Source organism: Platichthys flesus, chromosome 21, assembly GCF_949316205.1.
Source record: "Platichthys flesus chromosome 21, fPlaFle2.1, whole genome shotgun sequence".
Lineage (NCBI taxonomy): Eukaryota > Metazoa > Chordata > Actinopteri > Pleuronectiformes > Pleuronectidae > Platichthys > Platichthys flesus.
In genome coordinates, this window is record NC_084965.1 from 14,821,961 (window position 1) to 14,840,484 (window position 18,524).

Genomic DNA, 18,524 nt, shown 5'->3' on the forward strand with positions numbered 1-18,524 from the left:
CAGAGCACCCGCTCTATCCCCTAGGCCACGCTCTCCCCCGAGTCCCGAGTGAATCAATCACTCGGGACAGATGTTAATACGAGACCTGAACGGGGTCAGTGTGTGTGTGCTGCTCACCTCCAGTTTCTGGGCCTTTTCCCTACTGAGGGGCTCCAGGGGGCAACTGAGGTTGTTGGCCTCAGCGAGCGAGCGGAGGTCGAAGTAGTACTTGGCGTAGACGCTGGACGGCACGTTGATGTTGAACTGCAGCAGCTCCAGGAACTGACGCTCCAGCTCATTCCTTTAGCAGGGAGAGAGGAGGTTTGACAGGTCAGGTATTTAGTTGGGGGCGGTTAGTTAGTGAGTCTATTGAGGTTGAATTTCTGTCTGCAAAGAAATCGTGTAGAGAGACTGAAGAGGAAACAGAGAGGCTAAAGTGCTCCTGACACACACACACACACACACACACACACACACACACACACACACACACACACACACACACACACACACACACACACACACACACACACACACACACACACACACACACACACACACACACACACACACACACACACACACACACACACACACACACACGGTCTTATCTTCACGTGCACAATACCCACGCACAAGCACTGAGTAAATCCCGAGCACGCCCACCACATCTAAGCCTCTCCTCAAAAGAAAGGGAACGGTATCAGAGCATTGGAGGCCCTCAGCATTATGTGTAAGAAAGAATATTAATCCCACATCATGAAAAACGCTATTGTAACGCGATGCCTCGTGCACGACAGCTCTGTGATCCTCTCTGCAGCGCGGTGACAGCTGCTTTCATCTATTTCTCTTCATACACGAGCAATTCATTTTGCATTTTTTGCAACCGACAGAAGAAGAACACTATCCATCTCTTCCCGTCTGTCCCCACCCCCCCCTCCAACCTCAACCATGCAGCAACAGACAAGCTATATTTAGTCTTCACCGTATCCACATTCTGCCTAATAACACTGCTTCTTTTTATCTCAACGTGGCACTCACCCAGCTATTCTCATCCGTTTCTCCACTTTGAGTAATTCTTCCCTAAACTCCCTTCCTGTTATTTTACAGGCAGGAGGTGTAAAGGGCTGTGTGTCTAATAAAATAAAAAACAACACTGATCTTCGAAAGGAATCAGTGGTTAAAAATTGTCCGGTAAACTCCCGCATGCACAGCTGAAGCACATGCCGGGCTCCTCTCTCACAGACACAGGTGGATTACAGTAAATCAGCTGTGCCCAAGGACAAGAATACAGAGCCGCTGGCACAGAGGGGCATGAATGCGGAGGAGGTCAGAGGTTGTATCAGTGGCAACACGTCTTCAGCATCATGTTCCACCTCAGATTGATACAGACATTCCTGTGGGTTTGAGACGGATGTGGTGTATGGGAGAGAGCGGAGGGTCCCACATGCTCAAAATGCTTTTAGCAGTAACTATGACACACAGCAACTTCCATTTGAGTATTTAGTATCCAGAGTGAACCCTATCTCAACACCTCTTGAACCCAGGCAGACTTCACAAACACAGGCTATTCTCAGCATAAAAAGACCCTGACTGTTTCACACACTGAGGTGAAGACACATATGAAACAGGTACAAAAGTCTAGCATCTAGATAACAATCAAACCACGTCAGCAACACTTACAACTCAAGCCGAAATGTAATCAACTCTGTAAAACTGTAAACTGTTGAACTTCAAGCATAAAAGTGTGACTGCGATGGCCGGGAATCGAACCCGGGTCAACTGCTTGGAAGGCAGCTATGCTCACCACTATACCACCATCGCTGTGGAAAGTACTGTTTTTCCCTGCGAATAGAAGGAAAGTCTGGAATTCATTTGGGGGAAGGGAAAGGAGGAGTGGAAGGAGGAGGTACACACAGGAACAGAGAGCGAGAGAGCAAGAGTGAGAGAGAGAGAGAGAGAGAGAGAGAGAGAGAGACACACGTTATCCTCTACTCCAGCTGGTGGACACCTCGTGTTTCCTCTTTGAATTCAATCCTCTCGGTTTTTACCAACTTAGGAAAATGCTACAGTATTCACTCCGATGCCAACTTTATTTAAAGTATTGTGTGGTATATTCAGTGACCTGAAGCTACAGCTCCCACAGACGGACACTGGTTTCTTTTTTAGCTAAGCTGCTGTGATGGAACCACTGCAGACGGTTCTCTCCATCACAAGACCACTGCAGCACTGAGGTGCACAAGGGGTTATTGTTTACATTGGCTTCTTTCTCACCAACCCAATTTATTTTTAAAACAAAAAAACAACTGGACTGAGATAACTTGCTGTTTAGAATGGGAGCGAAGTAGGGCCAATTGGACCCAAAAAAGGTTAGTTGAGGCTACTTAAATGTTTGAATTCTTCCAACTTAAAATATTGCAATCGAGCATAAGATCTTAAGGTACGCAGCAAAAAGAAAAGCAAATAAGTACATAGAGGGAAAACAAATATCTAAGAGAAAACTTGTAATAAGCTCGACACAAAATGTTTGTTCTGTAGCAGGAACTGCATTTTAACTGCTGAATTAGAACAAGGACAAAGTTACATGATTCACTGTTTGTCCTCGAATTGGTCAACAAACTGCTCCACACTTGAATCAACTCCATCTGAGAGCTACTGGCTAATACGTCACTCAATACATTTGATCAGCTCTTACAAAAGATATTAAGTCAAAAATCAGCTGCAGCCAATTTACTTCATCTAACCAACAGAAGTTGAGTAATGAACAATTGTCTATATAAATCCATGTATTTGTAATTATGAGTAAAATCACATTTTCAGTGTCGTCCTGTGGCTTAATAAAAACACAACTAAAGCCACCTTCATTACACAGACACGTGATTATCTATGATGAATACCCCACATTCATAATTATTGTTGGAGAGATGTCGACCAATCTGATGTTTCTAGATGATTCAAACTCTACGCTCAAACATTAAGACTGGTCTTTACAGAGGCTGCTCCTTATTTCTGAATGAAAAGTGTATCTGCGATGGCCGGGAATCGAACCCGGGTCAACTGCTTGGAAGGCAGCTATGCTCACCACTATACCACCATCGCTGTGGAAAGACCTGTTTTTCATTGTAAATACAAAGGAGGTCTGGAATTCATTTGGGGGAAGGGAAAGGAGGAGTGAAAGGAGGAGGTACACACAGACTTAAAATGCTATCTAAATAAACCTGACTTCACAAGACAATGTTTAAGTGTTTGTTAACAGCCATCATCAGCTGTTGAATCCATCTGCCTTTACATAGCAGAAATATGATTTGTGATCATGATGCGATCCGTGTGTCTCCGGTGACTCACATGTCCTCCACAGTGATATCCTTGAGAATTTGGCAGTAGTCTACGTTCCACACGGCCTGATCATCCCACACCTTGGATGCCAGGAGGATGGCTCCCAACACGATGCGCTTCCAGTTGGCAGGACCAATGTCGATCTCAGCGTAGGTCAGGAGCCTCTCCAGGTACACCTGAGACAAACAGGCGTGACACGCGTAAGTAACTCAGAAGAAGCATTAAAGACATTATACACAACTGAGAAAACCTGTTTATTGTCTCTCTTTTCTTCCAAAAAACTTAACACAGCATTAGAACAACAATCAATCGAGATCTTGTGATGAAATCAGACTAGTGTTGCTTTCAGACATGCACTGAACTGAAAGATTATAGTAAATCATCCTGAGGAGCTGAACGTGAGAACGCAAACCCAAGACAGCAGCAAAAATGAAAAGAAAACAAAAATAATTTCCTGTTGTTGTGAATGCGTCTCACTCCTAACTTTAATCTCCTGCTGTATTTTTCATATGTGAAGGAAAACTGCAGAGAATGTCCGCACCCGATTGTCTGCAGAGTTCATGTCCGAAAACGGTTTGGGTTGGGACATCAGATAAACAATGAAAACTCCTGGAGGCTGAGTACCTCAGGTCAACTCACGGAGCTGTCAATCACTCATGTGTGTTTATACACCCATCAGCTGGGATTGCTCCTTGAAATCGTAGTTTTTTTAAATGTACATTTTCACAATACACAAAAGATCAGCAAGTACACGACATAATAAAAATCACATCAATCATTTTCCTATGTAATAACCATGTTCTCATGTTCTTTACACATTTAACTACCCTCTACTCCTCCTGACTACATTCCTTCACAGACTTTTGAGTTGTTTGGCATTCTCCTGCCTACTTCTCCTCCAGGTATAAAACCTAAAATAACAAGATGTCAGCAGATGATGAATTCTTCCCTCAGAGCTCTTCATAAAATATCCATGAGGAACGTGGATCGAACACGTCCATCTCTTAGCCTCTCTCTCTCGCTCTCTCTGTCTCTCTCTCCCCCATTTCCATTTCTCTGTCTCTCCTTCAGTAGCCAGAATTCCCACAGTGTGCAGATCACAAAGCTCACTCAAACCCACAGGTAGCTGTTTCTCACAAGTCGGAACAGAGGCTGATCCTGCAGATCCATTGATCATCGTTTTGTTAGGATCTATGAGAGAATGTATTCCATCTTATTGTAGTTTGCTCTTGTCAGTGGACGCTGCAGTGGTTTGCTGCACAGGGATAACTTAATGTCAAGCTTGTTGATAAAGGCTACACCTCAATGTGTGCACAAAAGTTTTCATAAAAACTGGTCTGCAAAGTGCACACACGCAGGCACGGGTCAACTTTTAGTCTTACTTTTGTTGTAGTTATTCATTTAAATTTTTTCGATTCAGCAATCACATTTTTAGTTAGTCTATTAAACTCTATTATGCAATTCTTTTAAATACGTAATATCGTGTGTATAGACCAGACATGGTCGTATACGGATCTCCCCTCACTTTTTCGCAGTGCCCTGTAAAATGAGCGGATCAAGGAAACGAAAAGTGGACAATGAGTGCAGAGTGTTTAACACGGAGTGGAAAACAAAATACTTTGTCACTGAAATCCAATCAACGTTTACGTAGTTGAGGCAGGGTAACCAAGTTTTTCTTACTTCTTCAAAAAGCCTTTCACACAAAAACCTGATCTTCTCTACTTGATGTAATGTAAAACATAATGGATCCATCTGCTATGGGTAGGTAGCTATCCATGTTTCCATTTAGGATGTACACATCGTCTAGCTCAAAGAGGGTGAATGATCGATATGATTCTATTAGGCAACAGTGAAGTGGTAGCGTTGGTCGGGGGGGGGGGGGGGGGGGGGGTTTAAATCGGGCCGTTAGACAATCGGGTGGAACGTGATTTGAAAGATTTCAAAATTTCAGACCAGAACTTTGATAGATAGGGACAAGTCCCAAACAGGTGGCGCAGGTGATTGTCCATAAAGATTGTATGCATCACTTGTCCCAGGAAATATCTTTGATTAAAATCTGATCTTATTCTTATATTTTTCCCAGAACTAATTAGGGAGTTAAAATGTAATTTCCCTTGAATAATATGAGCTGCAGGCTGAACAGCGATCTGAATTCAGGTCGCTCACTTCAGCTTAAAGATTAGACATCTCAGCTGACAAGCCTGGAGGAAAAAAAATCTGGTTTGCAGAGACGCTGTATTTTTTATGGCGGAGTAGAAGATACTGTGCGTTCAACTTTTAATTCTGTCTGAATCTGCACAGCAGCAGAACTGTCAGCATTATGTGACTTAAAACTTAAACTGAAACCTAGAAAACTGTTGGAAAGTAGGTGCTGGTGAGCTGGAGGATCATTACCATGCGACGACTGGACATACGATTGTCCCTTCTGGTTTAGACGAATGGAATGAGAACAGTCTGGTTTGACTAGCCCGCTAGCTAAACTCTGGTGGCTAATTGGACGGGTCATGCTGGGCTGGGCTTTGTGCCTGTGGGGCCATGCTAAGCTATCTGTGTTGTGTCCCAGAGGCTGCCAGCACACATGCATGTACACTCTCATCTGGCAGCCGCAGCAGACAGAAGAAAGCTCGCGTGAAATGAGAAGCAGCCCACATGCTGAGTGATATGAATGCAACTGCACAGACACAATCATCTCTAAAACAAGCACAACAAAGAATCCAGAGCCAGTGATGTTGCGGCAAACAGTAGCCCCGCGCAAGCAGACCACAGCCAAATGCTTTCATGTTGAGATTTCTGAGCAAAAGTCACAGGAGAGGTTTGATGCTCGAACAGATCAACTGATCACTGTGCGGCTGAAATGTGGAAGAATATAATAAGAAGTAAAACAGTGCAGTATGAAGGGGACTGCACAGTGAATTTGATACTTCTTATTCAAACATTAGCTGTGTCTCAGTTCAGGGGCTGCTTCCCTTTGAAGGCTGGTTTTGAAGCACGATCCAAAGAGTTTAACCTTCGTGGCCCAACCTATCCCAGGATTCATTGCGCTTCAGAGAACATCACGTTAAAGGAAAGTTCTTTAATTCCTAAGCTGCCCCCATTCTTATGTTACTTCACAATTTCCTGTGAGAACTTAAGAGACACATACTCTAGAGGAATATACAGAAGATTTCCTATGAATCCAGAAGTAGAAATAAAAAGTCTGAGGTAGGCAACAGAAATAAGTCCCCACAGAGGAAAAAAATAGGAATCAGGAAGCAACACTCCCTCCTAGTGTGAGCACTGAAACTCACACACATAGACACTCACCAGTGTGACGATGGCACACTCAGCGGTGAGCTGTGCGGCGCTGAACAGCGTCCTGACGAAGCGGTAGATCTGCTTCTGCTCCGGGTCGTGCTTTTCATAATCGGCAGGAATCTCAGACTTCTGCGATAAATAAAAGATAAGACAAATAAATGATATGAATACGAAACGTACCAAGAAACAATAACTGATCTTTACCACAATGGAAGTTGCTAGCTGAGTATTTTGCTTATTAATGAGTATTATTTTGAATGGTGTGATTTAGAGCTATGAGCAGAGTGGTTCTGTAAATCCTCAGATTGAAACCCTGAAAAATACACTAAAAATAAATGTGAATGATCCAGATGGCTCCGGAGATTACGAGAAGGATTTCGCCACTTTTTGATCTGCGTGAGCTTATTTGCTGTTCATCTGTTTGTGTGGTTCGTCTTTTGATGAATCCTGGCAACTCTATAAAATTGGTATAATGAAAACGCATCTTACCGAGAGCGGATGCAGTCTCTCGTCGAAAATGTCCAACACCATTCTTCCGTCGGCTTCTCTGAAATGACAAACGGAGGGGGAGAAACATCAGAGCATGACAGGAATGAAAAACAGATTGTGTGAAACTCATTTTATTTCAGATATTGCCTGTTCAAATAGCCATTTATGGGCATTCATCTGCACTTCAAACAACAAAGATCCTGATAATAGCAGTGAAAATAGACTAGAAAACACTGGGCCACGCTCAAGACCGTGTTCGTATTCTCATCAGGTTTGTTCGTACCAGTGATTCAATCCATATTCACCGAACTCTCTTAACTCTATAAAAGTGTTCATGAAGAGGTTAACGTTTCTGAGACATTACATATTAAAAAAAACGACTTCTATATTCGAATATTAAACAGCAGGTGGCGCTACACTCAGTCAGGTATTGTAATGAAGCAACCTACCAAAAGAGCCTAAAGCCGCCCACACATAATCGAGAGAGAGTTGGCAGCCAACCAGACGGAAGGGCTTCCCATGGCGTGGCGCACTCCCTGAAATGTCTGGTCTCTTTATTCCCGGACAACTTTAAACAGTATACCATGATCTCGGGAGGAAGAGTAATGTGTCACGAAAGGTCAGCTGTCAGACTGGGCTAGTAGGTTTGTGAAAGGTAGTCTTATTAAAGGCTGATACCCATGTTGCCCTTTGCCTCCGCAAGTATCTGCATCCCATGCTGCCCCCTACAGAGCATTGAGCGAGGTTTCTTATTGTGTGAGGGCACAACTAACATTGATGTCCCCCCCCATCAGAAAAAACATGCTTATGAAATCATAAAATAAACCCTTCGAATCATGATGATCTGATTAACGGAATAATATCCACACGATAAATGGGTTTAGTTGCTAACATTGATATCATGTTCAAACTGCATACAATCCATGAGAAAGACCATATGAGTGGATCTTGCAATGAAGCCCATTGTTTTTAACATATTTAAACAAACAAGATGACCTATCTTTGCAGAGGGAAGGATCGAGTCAGGTTGTTGACATTTCAACATAAGCCACAAGGAGAAACTCCTATCTGCTCAGGATTAGTTTTGTATGCCAAGTGAACGTATGAAAACGTGTCGTACCTGTTCTTTATGTGGTAGTATATTGCAAGGGATACACTGTAAAGACAAAAACAGAAGGAGATAGACATCACAATGCATATTAAACTAAAGCCAGCAAAAACACATTAAAATGACAGACAATTAGAGACAACAAGTTTGTTTAAGCTGAGATGAAATTACCATTTGATGGTGTTTTTGAGGTTGGGTTGACTGACGGTGCTCTCGTCCAGGAATATGGTGGAACACGAGCTGTACTTTCGTCTCACAGGTCCTTGGTTATGCTGGAGTTCGCAAACAAACACACAGCAGGGGAACACAAACACACATGTGTCAACCACTATTTCTGTCACACCCAGACCTGCTAAAACGCCTGAGAAGGGCTATGAAAAGTGGGCCACCTGGAAACCAACAAACTAATTCTGTCGTTCATCCATCAGCATCTCACATTGTTGCATGCAGGAATGGCATTTATGGTGGAGTGCATCTTTCGAGAGCCCCTAACCTTGTTTTTACAAAGGAGTTGTCTTCTCATTGGCTCATTTGTGCCAATTTTTGCATTAAGCATTAATTTGTTGTTGAATAAGAAAGTCCCAGAAACCTGGTTTTGGCACTTGTACTTCAAATAATTAGCCGTTTCCTCTGGGAATTTAGTTTTTTCTTTTCAAAATAAAAAAAGGGGAAAAAATGCTTATACCTTCCCAAATAATTTTAGTACTGACAGCACATCCTGAGGACGAATGAGCAAAGATGAACTCCACCATTATTCGATGATATCAATTCTACATTTCACTGTATTTAAATAATGGCATTTACCTACTACATATGAACACTGAGATCTGTTCAGGTTATTAAACATGATGCTATTAATGGAATCTGTGGGGTAAGATGAGGGCGGGATGGTGAAAGAAGGGCTGCGTTGTTCTGGGGAGTTTACCTTGCTCTCCGAAATGTGTGTGAACTTGCAAGAAGTACAAGACATCAAAATTACAACCAGCATAATCATAATTGCACAATTTTATGAAAAAAACAAGAAATCTTTTGGATCTTATCACTTTTCAAATGTGCTTCAATAACTTTCCCAGTGTGCTTGAGTCTACTTACGTGGTTGATGTAAAGGCTCTTCCGTTTTTCTCGGACTGAAAAGAAAAAAGACGAAGGGACAAGTGTCAAGCTGGAGCGAGCGGCTCAGTGGCAGTGCAGTACACCACCCTGGCAGACAGGGAGCAGCATTTACCCAGGGTTCATAAGAGAATAATGGATGGGCAGTTTTTTTCCTTTCCCTAATTATTCTACAGTACATTAAACATGTACATTTGTGTTTGAAAAAGAGGGCGAACTTATGAATTAACTCATTCATATCATTTTGGCCAACACAAGTCCAAATTAAATCAAGCATAGTGGCCGTGCTAATGCAAGTGTTTTAAGTGAATTTAAATGTATTTCTGGTCAATTGCACTGTAAATTCTGTTTAATGGAATTAATGCTTATTTCGTTTTTTTTGACCGCATTTCTCTGGGTGTTGCTTTGTGTCTTCCATATGTGTATACCCGTGTGTGTGTTCGATGTGTATGTGTTCTCTAATATGCAGGAAAACACAGAAGAGGGAAAGGGAGCAATGCAAACTGGAGAAGTGATGTAAGCTATCTGGCACCTCATATCCAAGTACTGACTGTCTCTCACCTCTCTGACACACAAACACGAACGCACAGAGAGAGAGAGAAACACACACACACACACACACACACACACACACACACACACACACACACACACACACACACACACACACACACACACACACACACACACACACACACACACACACACACACACACACACACACACACACACACACACACACACACACACACACACACACACACACACACACACACACACACACACAATTTTTTTTCCCCCCAACAAGCAGATTTGACTGTGTGTGCTGCTTTCGAGCAAACAGCAGCCGGCTATTACATCATAAATAGGGCTGCAGATTTTCCTAAAGCCAGAGAAAATCAAAATTCTGGAGACAGCCTGTGGAGCATCTTCTTAAGTTATACTTTTGTAAAGTTTCACAACGAAACACACCATCCTTTGGCACATCAGCACCACATGATCAAGTTTCAGAAACTGGTCCTATTCATAAGAAGGAATCACATAGACTTCAGGAAACAATGAGATTGGTTTAAGATTTTAGATCCAGAGGGAGTGGATCTCCAGCGAGCACTGCTACTCCTCCTGCTTATTCAAAAGTTTTTTTGTAATATTTTGACTTTTTTCTTTTAAAATTACCTTATTCTCACAATAATATGACTTTTATTTAGTCACAACTTTTTCTCGTAACTTTGTGACAATTTTTCTTGTTAAATTATGACTTCTTTCTAATGAAATAACGATTTCATTCTCATAATATTAAGACTTTTTTCTTGTAAAATTATTAACTTTTCTTGCGATACTGTGAGTTTTTTCTCATTTAATAACTTTTTTCTCAAAACATTAAGAATCGTTTTCATTAAATCAAGACATTGTTCTTGCATTAATAATGCAACGTTACTTACGAAATATGGTCCTCATGTTCCGGCATTAAAAGTGCTAATGACAAGAAAAGTAAGTCATGCAGCCCCATTCATAATAGTGTAACTCACAGACCGGCATGTAGAAAGACAAAAACACACGCTGAAAGACACCAGAAGCTCTGTGACGGCACATATATTTATATATCCTGCTGACAGATAACAATACTGATCGACGCACATAGAGTGTCAAGCCCAAACACACAGTAAGCATATACCTGCCTGCTGAGACCAGACACAGTCATGCTTACCTCTTTTGTTGGCCACAGCAACTGAAAAACAAAAGTCCAAGTTGTCTCTACGTTGGCTCATGACACAGATGCACAAAGGCGTTCAATGTAATAAAGATTGCAGTGTACAAATGAGCCCGTTGTGTGGTATCCTGCATGTGGTATTTATGTGCAAAATGTTGGGAAAGTAGGCTGGCAAACATTCACACAACAGCCCAATAAGGCTAATAAAAGAGCATGGAGTCTGATCCTCTAATAGCAGATCAATACATCAGCCTCCAGGCTAAGAACTCTACAGCTGAACCAGTTTTTCCAACAACATTAATCCTCTCTGAACAGATACAATCTTCACTGAGAGGTAATACCAAAAAATACTTCATCACATTTCCGTTGATAGGTGATATTACTGTCAGTCTGGAGGCTCCAGACTCAGTATCTCTCTCTCTCCGTCTGACAGTAAAATAATGAAACGATCAAAACTCCAAACCACTGAGTCACAGAAAATCTGACGAACAGGCAGCCGGTAGGAAACTATCACGGCAGCCTGCCTGCGCCCTCTATGGTGGATTACAGGAGGCTGGTCAATGGTACTTCTGTGTAGCTCCACATCTGCAATCTTTGCATCAATGAAACAACCTTGCTTTCCCCTGATGTAGCAGGCATGCATCTCTTGAATTGACTTGGTAACAGATTTTTTCCAAACTGTGGAGGTGGAATCTGCGACATCTTTGAGGATCTGTGCCAATTCATTAAAAACATGGATGATGGGAGGCACGGGGCTCTTTAATGGATTTAGCTGAACTGTGTGAGCAATATGTAAATTATTTAATCAGTTGAAAACTTTGTGGAATTGATTTGACAGTTTGCATGATAATCCCTAACCTTGTTGACACATTCTCTAACAGACCAGTTCCTGTTTGTCATTTCATCAAGATGTTAACTCTGAATGAGACACACGTAATGTCATACACGTGTGTCAACACATTCCTCAGATTCATGATCCTTCATTCATACAGTCATCAGACGGCTACAGGGAATGTATCCTCCAAAACAGAAGGCCAACAGAAACAGGTGTGAATGACTCAGAGTGATAGGAATCCCTCATTAATCTACAGTTAAATGTATTTTTATAGTGGGCATTAAAGGCACCATCACATTATAGTCTTGCTTTTAATGTGCATGTAAGTGTATTGCCATCTATGACAGTATCAGAAATGTTTTATTTTATTTCCAAAAAAAATCCTATTAGTCAGACTAGACCACACACATCAGGTCTCAGCAGGTCATGTTTATGCCTGCTAGAAAATTTGCTTTCAACCTTATCACCAATAACCTGCATGTTCACTGTGTTCAACCCTTCTCTCCTGTGGAGTAATTCCAGTCCTGTGGCCCTTTCAAGGACTGTGAAATCTGACTGTCCTCCTCTTACTAAACATACCACTACATGCCTTCCTAAACCGAGGAGTGAAGAAATGTTGAGATGAGATTTAAGGAAAGACAAGGTGCAGATAAAATGGAGTAGAACTCACCATCAGTTTGTGACTTGCTGAGGAAGATGGTACTGGCCCGGGGATGATCTGAGGGATTATACTCCATTGGCAGATCTGGAAAAAAGAAAGATAATTTAAGTATCACAGGCAGTTCTCTAATTACAGATCCATTACAAACTGATTTGCAAACAGCATCCTGTGTAAACAGTTGAGTTTGTTTAGTCGCTCACTCATTATCTCTCTACTTTACACTCAGCAGCAGATGAATGGAGCTGTGGTGCTGAATGCTCTAACCAATACACATTGTGGACTGACACCTTTCATTCTGAGGCTAAAAATGTGGGACTGTGTTCAGGGGTTGACCACCTCCCTTGTAATAGACTGGGATGGAAAAGCAATCTGTCGGCCAACAGGTTGCTGCACCAGCGCTGTGTAAATGGCCGTTTGTTAATCGATGCCCTAAACAAACGCAGCAGAACGGTTTCGATTTGTTTTAGATCACTGCACTACACACATATAAACACACATATACCACCTAGCATCAACCCGGGGATGAGACACTTGCTGCTGAAACTTAAACAAATCACGAGCAAGTTCTTTGAGCATATGTGACGTCATCTGGCAGCAGGTTTGTATATCCACCTACTCCATAACACAAGGGGTTTCCACTGTAGGTTGTCAGCTTCTCTGGGTTTTTTTTTTTGCCCTGTACTAGGGGTGTAACGGTAGATGTATCCGAACTGACAATTTCTGTTACGACCCTTTCGGTTTGTTACGCACATGTACCGAGCGACTGCAGCCGAGCAGAACTTAGTTGGGTGCGTCTCAAATTCCGAATGAAAACTTTAGCGATGGACTAGATGTGCTGTCGGCTTGTGGTCATAGTGACCACTTACAATCAAGAGTGTGACCCTCCCTCATCATTTAGGTCTGTGTGGGAACACTTCTTTTTCACACTCACTAGAAAGGCGACGGAAAAGACGAGTGGATCATACAATAGCAGACACAGATGCTATCGGACATACAGCTGGTAGCACATCGAACAAGCTGACTCGTTTGAAACGGCACCACCAGAGTGATGTCCCACTAACATCGGGAATTACACTAACATAAGTGGGACAAAGACAAAAAAGGAGTTCAGTGCAAACCCAGCTCCCCGCATCATTAAAGCTGCCGCTTGAAAATAATTCAGACTGTGTCAAAGCATTTACGAGTGACAAAGGGTTTTTATAGCAGCGGACATGTGACCGTTCTGAAAATTGGACAGTTTGAGTGCTACAGCAGTTGTAGCAGTTGCCTATGTACACAGTTTTCCCCAGTTTCTGCCTTGTAGAGACCAGGACTACCTTCCCTGTCTTCAGCAGCAGAGCACTAAGATACTTCGCATATGGACATTTTTGCCCTAAAGTCGAAAGTTTAAATATAATTTATAAGTCCTAATAACAGGATCAAACATGAAATAAAATGTCACCAAAAATATCTCTGCATTTTACAGTGCATATTTGTTGAATAACATGTATGTATCCGTAGTTTACAGCTAATGATCCGCATTAAACACTAATCAAGGCTTTGAAGTTAGAACATTCACTTTCTTTATTGTACTGGATACATAAGGACAGCTTTGTTTGTAAGTTGGACATGGGTGACATGGCTAACAGATATTTAATGACGTGAAAATGTGTTTGAGAGCTGACACTAATAACTATTGTCAATATCGGTTAATTTATTCCCGTTTTGTTTTCTTTGTTTAGTCAAGTCATCATTTGGCCTAAGAAAAAGTTACAAAAATCATGTTCATCTTCTGATGATCAATTTATCAATTAATTAATCATTCCAGTGCTAGTGTGTGAATGGAGAATGAATGTAAAACCTGCACAGGCTAATCTAAATGATGAAACACTGAGCACACACCACCCTCTCCCTGTCGGATGACATGTTAATACCAAACCAGAGGGAGCTGCAGTAATGTCACCAAGCAGATGGCAGCGATGCAAACCACTGAATGTATCAGCATAAGTTTTATGCCCCATTTCTTTGCCCCGGTTAAACTCCAAAGGACAAATCATGTTCAAGCATAAGTTTTTATACTTCCTGTTATAGAAAAGTGGGGTATTTAGGAGGTTTTTGTAGCCTAAAGACATCACATTCATATCTGTGGATAGTGAAACAGAGCCTCAGTTGTTTGAACACTGGACTGGTATTATCCCTACTAGATAACTTGGATTTTATGGTGGTCAGGTCAGTTGATTTAATATCCTGAGCAGCCTGAGAGAAAACATGTATTGACTTAAGGTTAAGATTGCTACTGTGTTTCCATCTGGGTTAAGCATTAACTTCTAAAATCTACACACCCGGGATCAAAAGTTATGATAATGCACGGATGTAATATATGCGAGCACAATGAAAACTAAACTAAAAGACAAAGTGCACAAGCAGGGTGGGATGTGGACCCCATCAGCAGCTTCCTGGTGTCTTGGATGATGTCAGTGAAACCGGAAGGGTCAGACAAGACCAACACCTAGTTACACTAATAGAGAAAAAGAGACAGAGACAAAAGAAAAGAGACAGGCTGGCCATGAGGAGGAACCAGGGCGAGAGAGTAGAAAAGTGATGAGACTGACTGTTCTGAAGTGTGACTGACAGGAAGGGAACAAACAGAAATGAGAAAAGCAAAAGGAAGGGAAGAGTATGAAGGAGTATCGTGGCCATATGACAATTATTCTTGTAAATTTACAACCTTACTTTTGTAATTTCTCCTTTTTTCTTACAATATTCCAATTTTGTTCTTGTACTATTAGGACTTAATTCTAGGTAACTTAGATAACTTTCATCAAATTAACTTTATTTTCTCGTAATATTCCAACTTCATTCGCGTGAATTTTATTCTCTATATATTACGAGCTCTAATACCCTAACACTATTATGAGAAAATAATACTGAGATGAAAGCATGGGTTGGGCAGACACTGGGGAAATGAGAGTCTCTTAAAGTACACTGCAGGTTATGCATGCAATCTATCGCCATTGTGTCAGAACTCTTTTGAACTACTGTCTTTTTGTGTTGGAGAGCCACTTGAAGAGCCTCAAAGGACACGCTCACAACAAACACACAGTAACACACACGTATACAGTGTACCATGATGTGGGAGGAAGTGACATACGGTGCTGAGTAAAAGATGGGTGTGTGGGAACAAGCAAAGAGCACCTAAGGAGAACTGAAGGTGGTTTAATGATGTTGCACACTGCTCCACTACATTCATCACTCCTAGTGATGCATCACACTCAAGTAACACAAACATCAGTCACAAATTACTGCTTAAAGCTGAAAGTAACTTTGCTTTCTAAATCACAGATGATGTAATGTTTTTATTCTTTTAAAAGGAAGGAAACCGACTGTCCACGGACCCAGGGTGTGTCCCTCCCCACAGCTCTCGTCAGTGACCTCCTGTGTGGTTCCAACCTCCCCTGTTTTCTCTCCCTTTCTCCAACCTGGGGTGAGACGCAAGCACCCAACTTCCTGCATTTCAGGAAGCGGAGAGGAAGCGAAGCAGGGGGTGGCGGTCACACATTGTTAGGGAGGTAGGCTAAACAAAGAGGGGAGGGATTAGGTCAGTGTGTATATATTTAAGACAGACTTCCCCAGCACCTATTATGTGGAAAGACGAAAGACAAAATCAAGAGCAGCTACACATCATTACGCTTCGTCTCCTAACAGTTTCCCTTATGCAAGCTCGTGGCCCATTCAAATATTCCATTGCAAATAATTGAAATCTATCATCTGGACATTGTCCTGTCAACAACTGCACAATAACACAATTATTGACCAGTTCCTCAAAATGCTTCATGTGTGGCCCAGAACACATTTGTGATTACACAGCTAAAAATCGGGGCCACAGACATTCAAGATCAACTCCCACTGTGGTTTGAATGATCGGATCTCTCAATACATTTGGGTGAGTTCAGACTTGCACTTAGCGCTGGCCAACTGTGATCGGTTAACCCAGAACAGATGTTTAGGCTGTGTCAAAACTGGGCCAGGGATTCTTAATTTTCGTTTTAAAATGACAGCATATATGAGATACAATGCACTTTAGAGTAAATGTAAGGAATCATAAAATATATAAAAATGGTTCCTGGCATTTAACATCTACTGGATATTTAGCCTACAGTTAATTCTGACTCATGGTCAAGAAATGACATTTATATTCTCTACTAACGTATAATTGTTTATCGTTTATTGTTTAGGTCCAACAAATCAAACAGTCAGTAACTTGTTGTTCAGGGGGAACCTGGGCCTCAACCACAACCCCCCTGAAACATTCCCCACAACAAGCTGCATCCACCTGCAGAGGAAACCGACACCCTCCATGTTGCTGCTGGTTACATTGTGAACAATGACATCTGTATTGGCATGGTTAGCGGTTAGCTGGCACACTGCCTGCCTGCACTCGGGCCCTGTTATGAGGGTTCCCTCAGATTGCAACATCAGCCCAGACAGGAAGGCCTATTGCTGATTTTTTGGCTGCCCTGCAGGGGGGGGGGGGGTCCAGATGGCACAGCATGGCACGGCCCTGCTGTCAACAGCATGCCATCAAGCAACACGCCCACACAGACAAGGAGCACACAGTGCATCTTGTGAAAACAGCACAAGATGTAGATTGTGTTTGAAAATAGATCAATTAAAAAGGAAATGTCCTGTTGCATTAGATCAGACTGTTGTGTCTGTTACCAAGGTTTCTACAGAGAGGTCAGTGCATGAGGCCGAGCAAAGAAAAGACGCCCTCAGGTTGTCTGAGGATCTTACCTTTTTCTTCTAATCAATGTTTTAAATACTGTTATTTTGCTGATGTTCTCAGGTCCATGTGGCATCTATTGCACTTGCGTCCTGTGAGAGGGATCCCTCACACGCGGCTCTCTCTGAGGTTTCTATGTTTTTTACTCTTGTTGAGGGTTAAGGGCAGAGGATGTCGCACCTTGTTAAGCCCTATGAGACAAATTGTGATTTATGAATATGGACTATACAAATAAATTTGATTTGATCTCCCTTGAAGGATTGAAGCTCTGGGCACATTTGGTCAGCGTTTACCCTCTCGTGATCTCACCTTGAATCTCATCCATGGGCTCTCTAGTGTAAAATCGGCCTCTTGAGAGCAGCTGTGAGCATCAAAGCTAAACAGTTGTCATCTCATACGTATCAGAGTGTGAACTTTGCGACCTCTGCGCCACATGATATTGTGAGCTGGCGCTGATAACAGTCCCGTGTTGTGTGTGCGTGTGTGTGTGTGTGAGTTTGTGTATATAGGGGACAACGCCGTTAACAAACACAGTGGGAACTCTGAGTGGATAAGGGATAGAGTGTGAATGTGTGGGGCAGGTGAATACAGTTAAGTGTCTCTCATTGGACAGAAAACCACTTTTCAGAATACAGCAGGGATATGGACGGTGTAATATTACGAGCTCCTGCTGTGGGATTAACTCGGCACCATTCTAGCAATGTGTTATCTGTGTTATGGCATTTAACGCTGTGTCACTTTGCCGTTTTCCGACATTTCCAGTGGATAAGACCAGAGAAATGGTTCCTGACTTTATCCGCAGTTTTCCTTTCACACATGCTCACAAAGTGGTGGGAGGTTCTCTGCACAGATGCTTTCACAATAGCAACAAATCCTCCACATTATTCAGGCGAGGGTTGGAGCAGTCAGGTGAGAGCAGCAGAGGCAGGAAAGTAACATTCATTCCGCTGCGGTGATCACCTGATTTTGTTTACAGCACACATCAACACCGTTGTCGGCTCTTATCACCACAAATTTTCTTGAAATCTTTGCCTGTGTCTTCTACGTGTATGGCCCTGCTTTTTTACCCGGTGATTTGTTATCCACCCCATTTCACCCACTCCAGCAGTTGATATCCAGCAGTGCGCTAAGAGCGGTCTTTCTGCTGACTTTATACTACAGGGCTAGGTGGAGAAAGTCTTCAGATAATCTGAAGGCTCTCATTTGCGTTCAGACATGCACCTCCTCCAGAGAAAGTGC

At 42.3% G+C, this 18,524-nt stretch overlaps 1 protein-coding gene and 2 non-coding genes across 6 annotated transcripts in view; all 3 read right to left on the minus strand.

The window, feature by feature from the left end:
• ccny (cyclin Y) overlaps nt 1-18,524 on the minus strand; it is a 39,722-nt gene that overhangs the window by 5,284 nt on the left and 15,914 nt on the right. Inside the window, exons 2-11 of one of the 4 annotated variants that reach the window (XM_062379551.1) lie at nt 12,533-12,607; nt 11,025-11,045; nt 9,299-9,333; nt 9,132-9,155; nt 8,378-8,478; nt 8,219-8,254; nt 7,099-7,156; nt 6,619-6,738; nt 3,325-3,491; nt 118-280 (exon numbers count right to left, since the gene is read on the minus strand). In XM_062379551.1, coding sequence (XP_062235535.1) covers nt 118-280; nt 3,325-3,491; nt 6,619-6,738; nt 7,099-7,156; nt 8,219-8,254; nt 8,378-8,478; nt 9,132-9,155; nt 9,299-9,333; nt 11,025-11,045; nt 12,533-12,607 — 800 coding nt within the window. The remainder of the gene's footprint in view (nt 1-117; nt 281-3,324; nt 3,492-6,618; nt 6,739-7,098; nt 7,157-8,218; nt 8,255-8,377; nt 8,479-9,131; nt 9,156-9,298; nt 9,334-11,024; nt 11,046-12,532; nt 12,608-18,524) is intronic. The other 3 variants (XM_062379552.1, XM_062379553.1, XM_062379554.1) reach the window with 3 other exon arrangements.
• Nucleotides 1,732-1,803, minus strand: trnag-ucc (transfer RNA glycine (anticodon UCC)). The gene has a single exon. It is a non-coding gene; the product is annotated as a tRNA-Gly (tRNA).
• Nucleotides 3,007-3,078, minus strand: trnag-ucc (transfer RNA glycine (anticodon UCC)). Its single transcript has one exon. It is a non-coding gene; the product is annotated as a tRNA-Gly (tRNA).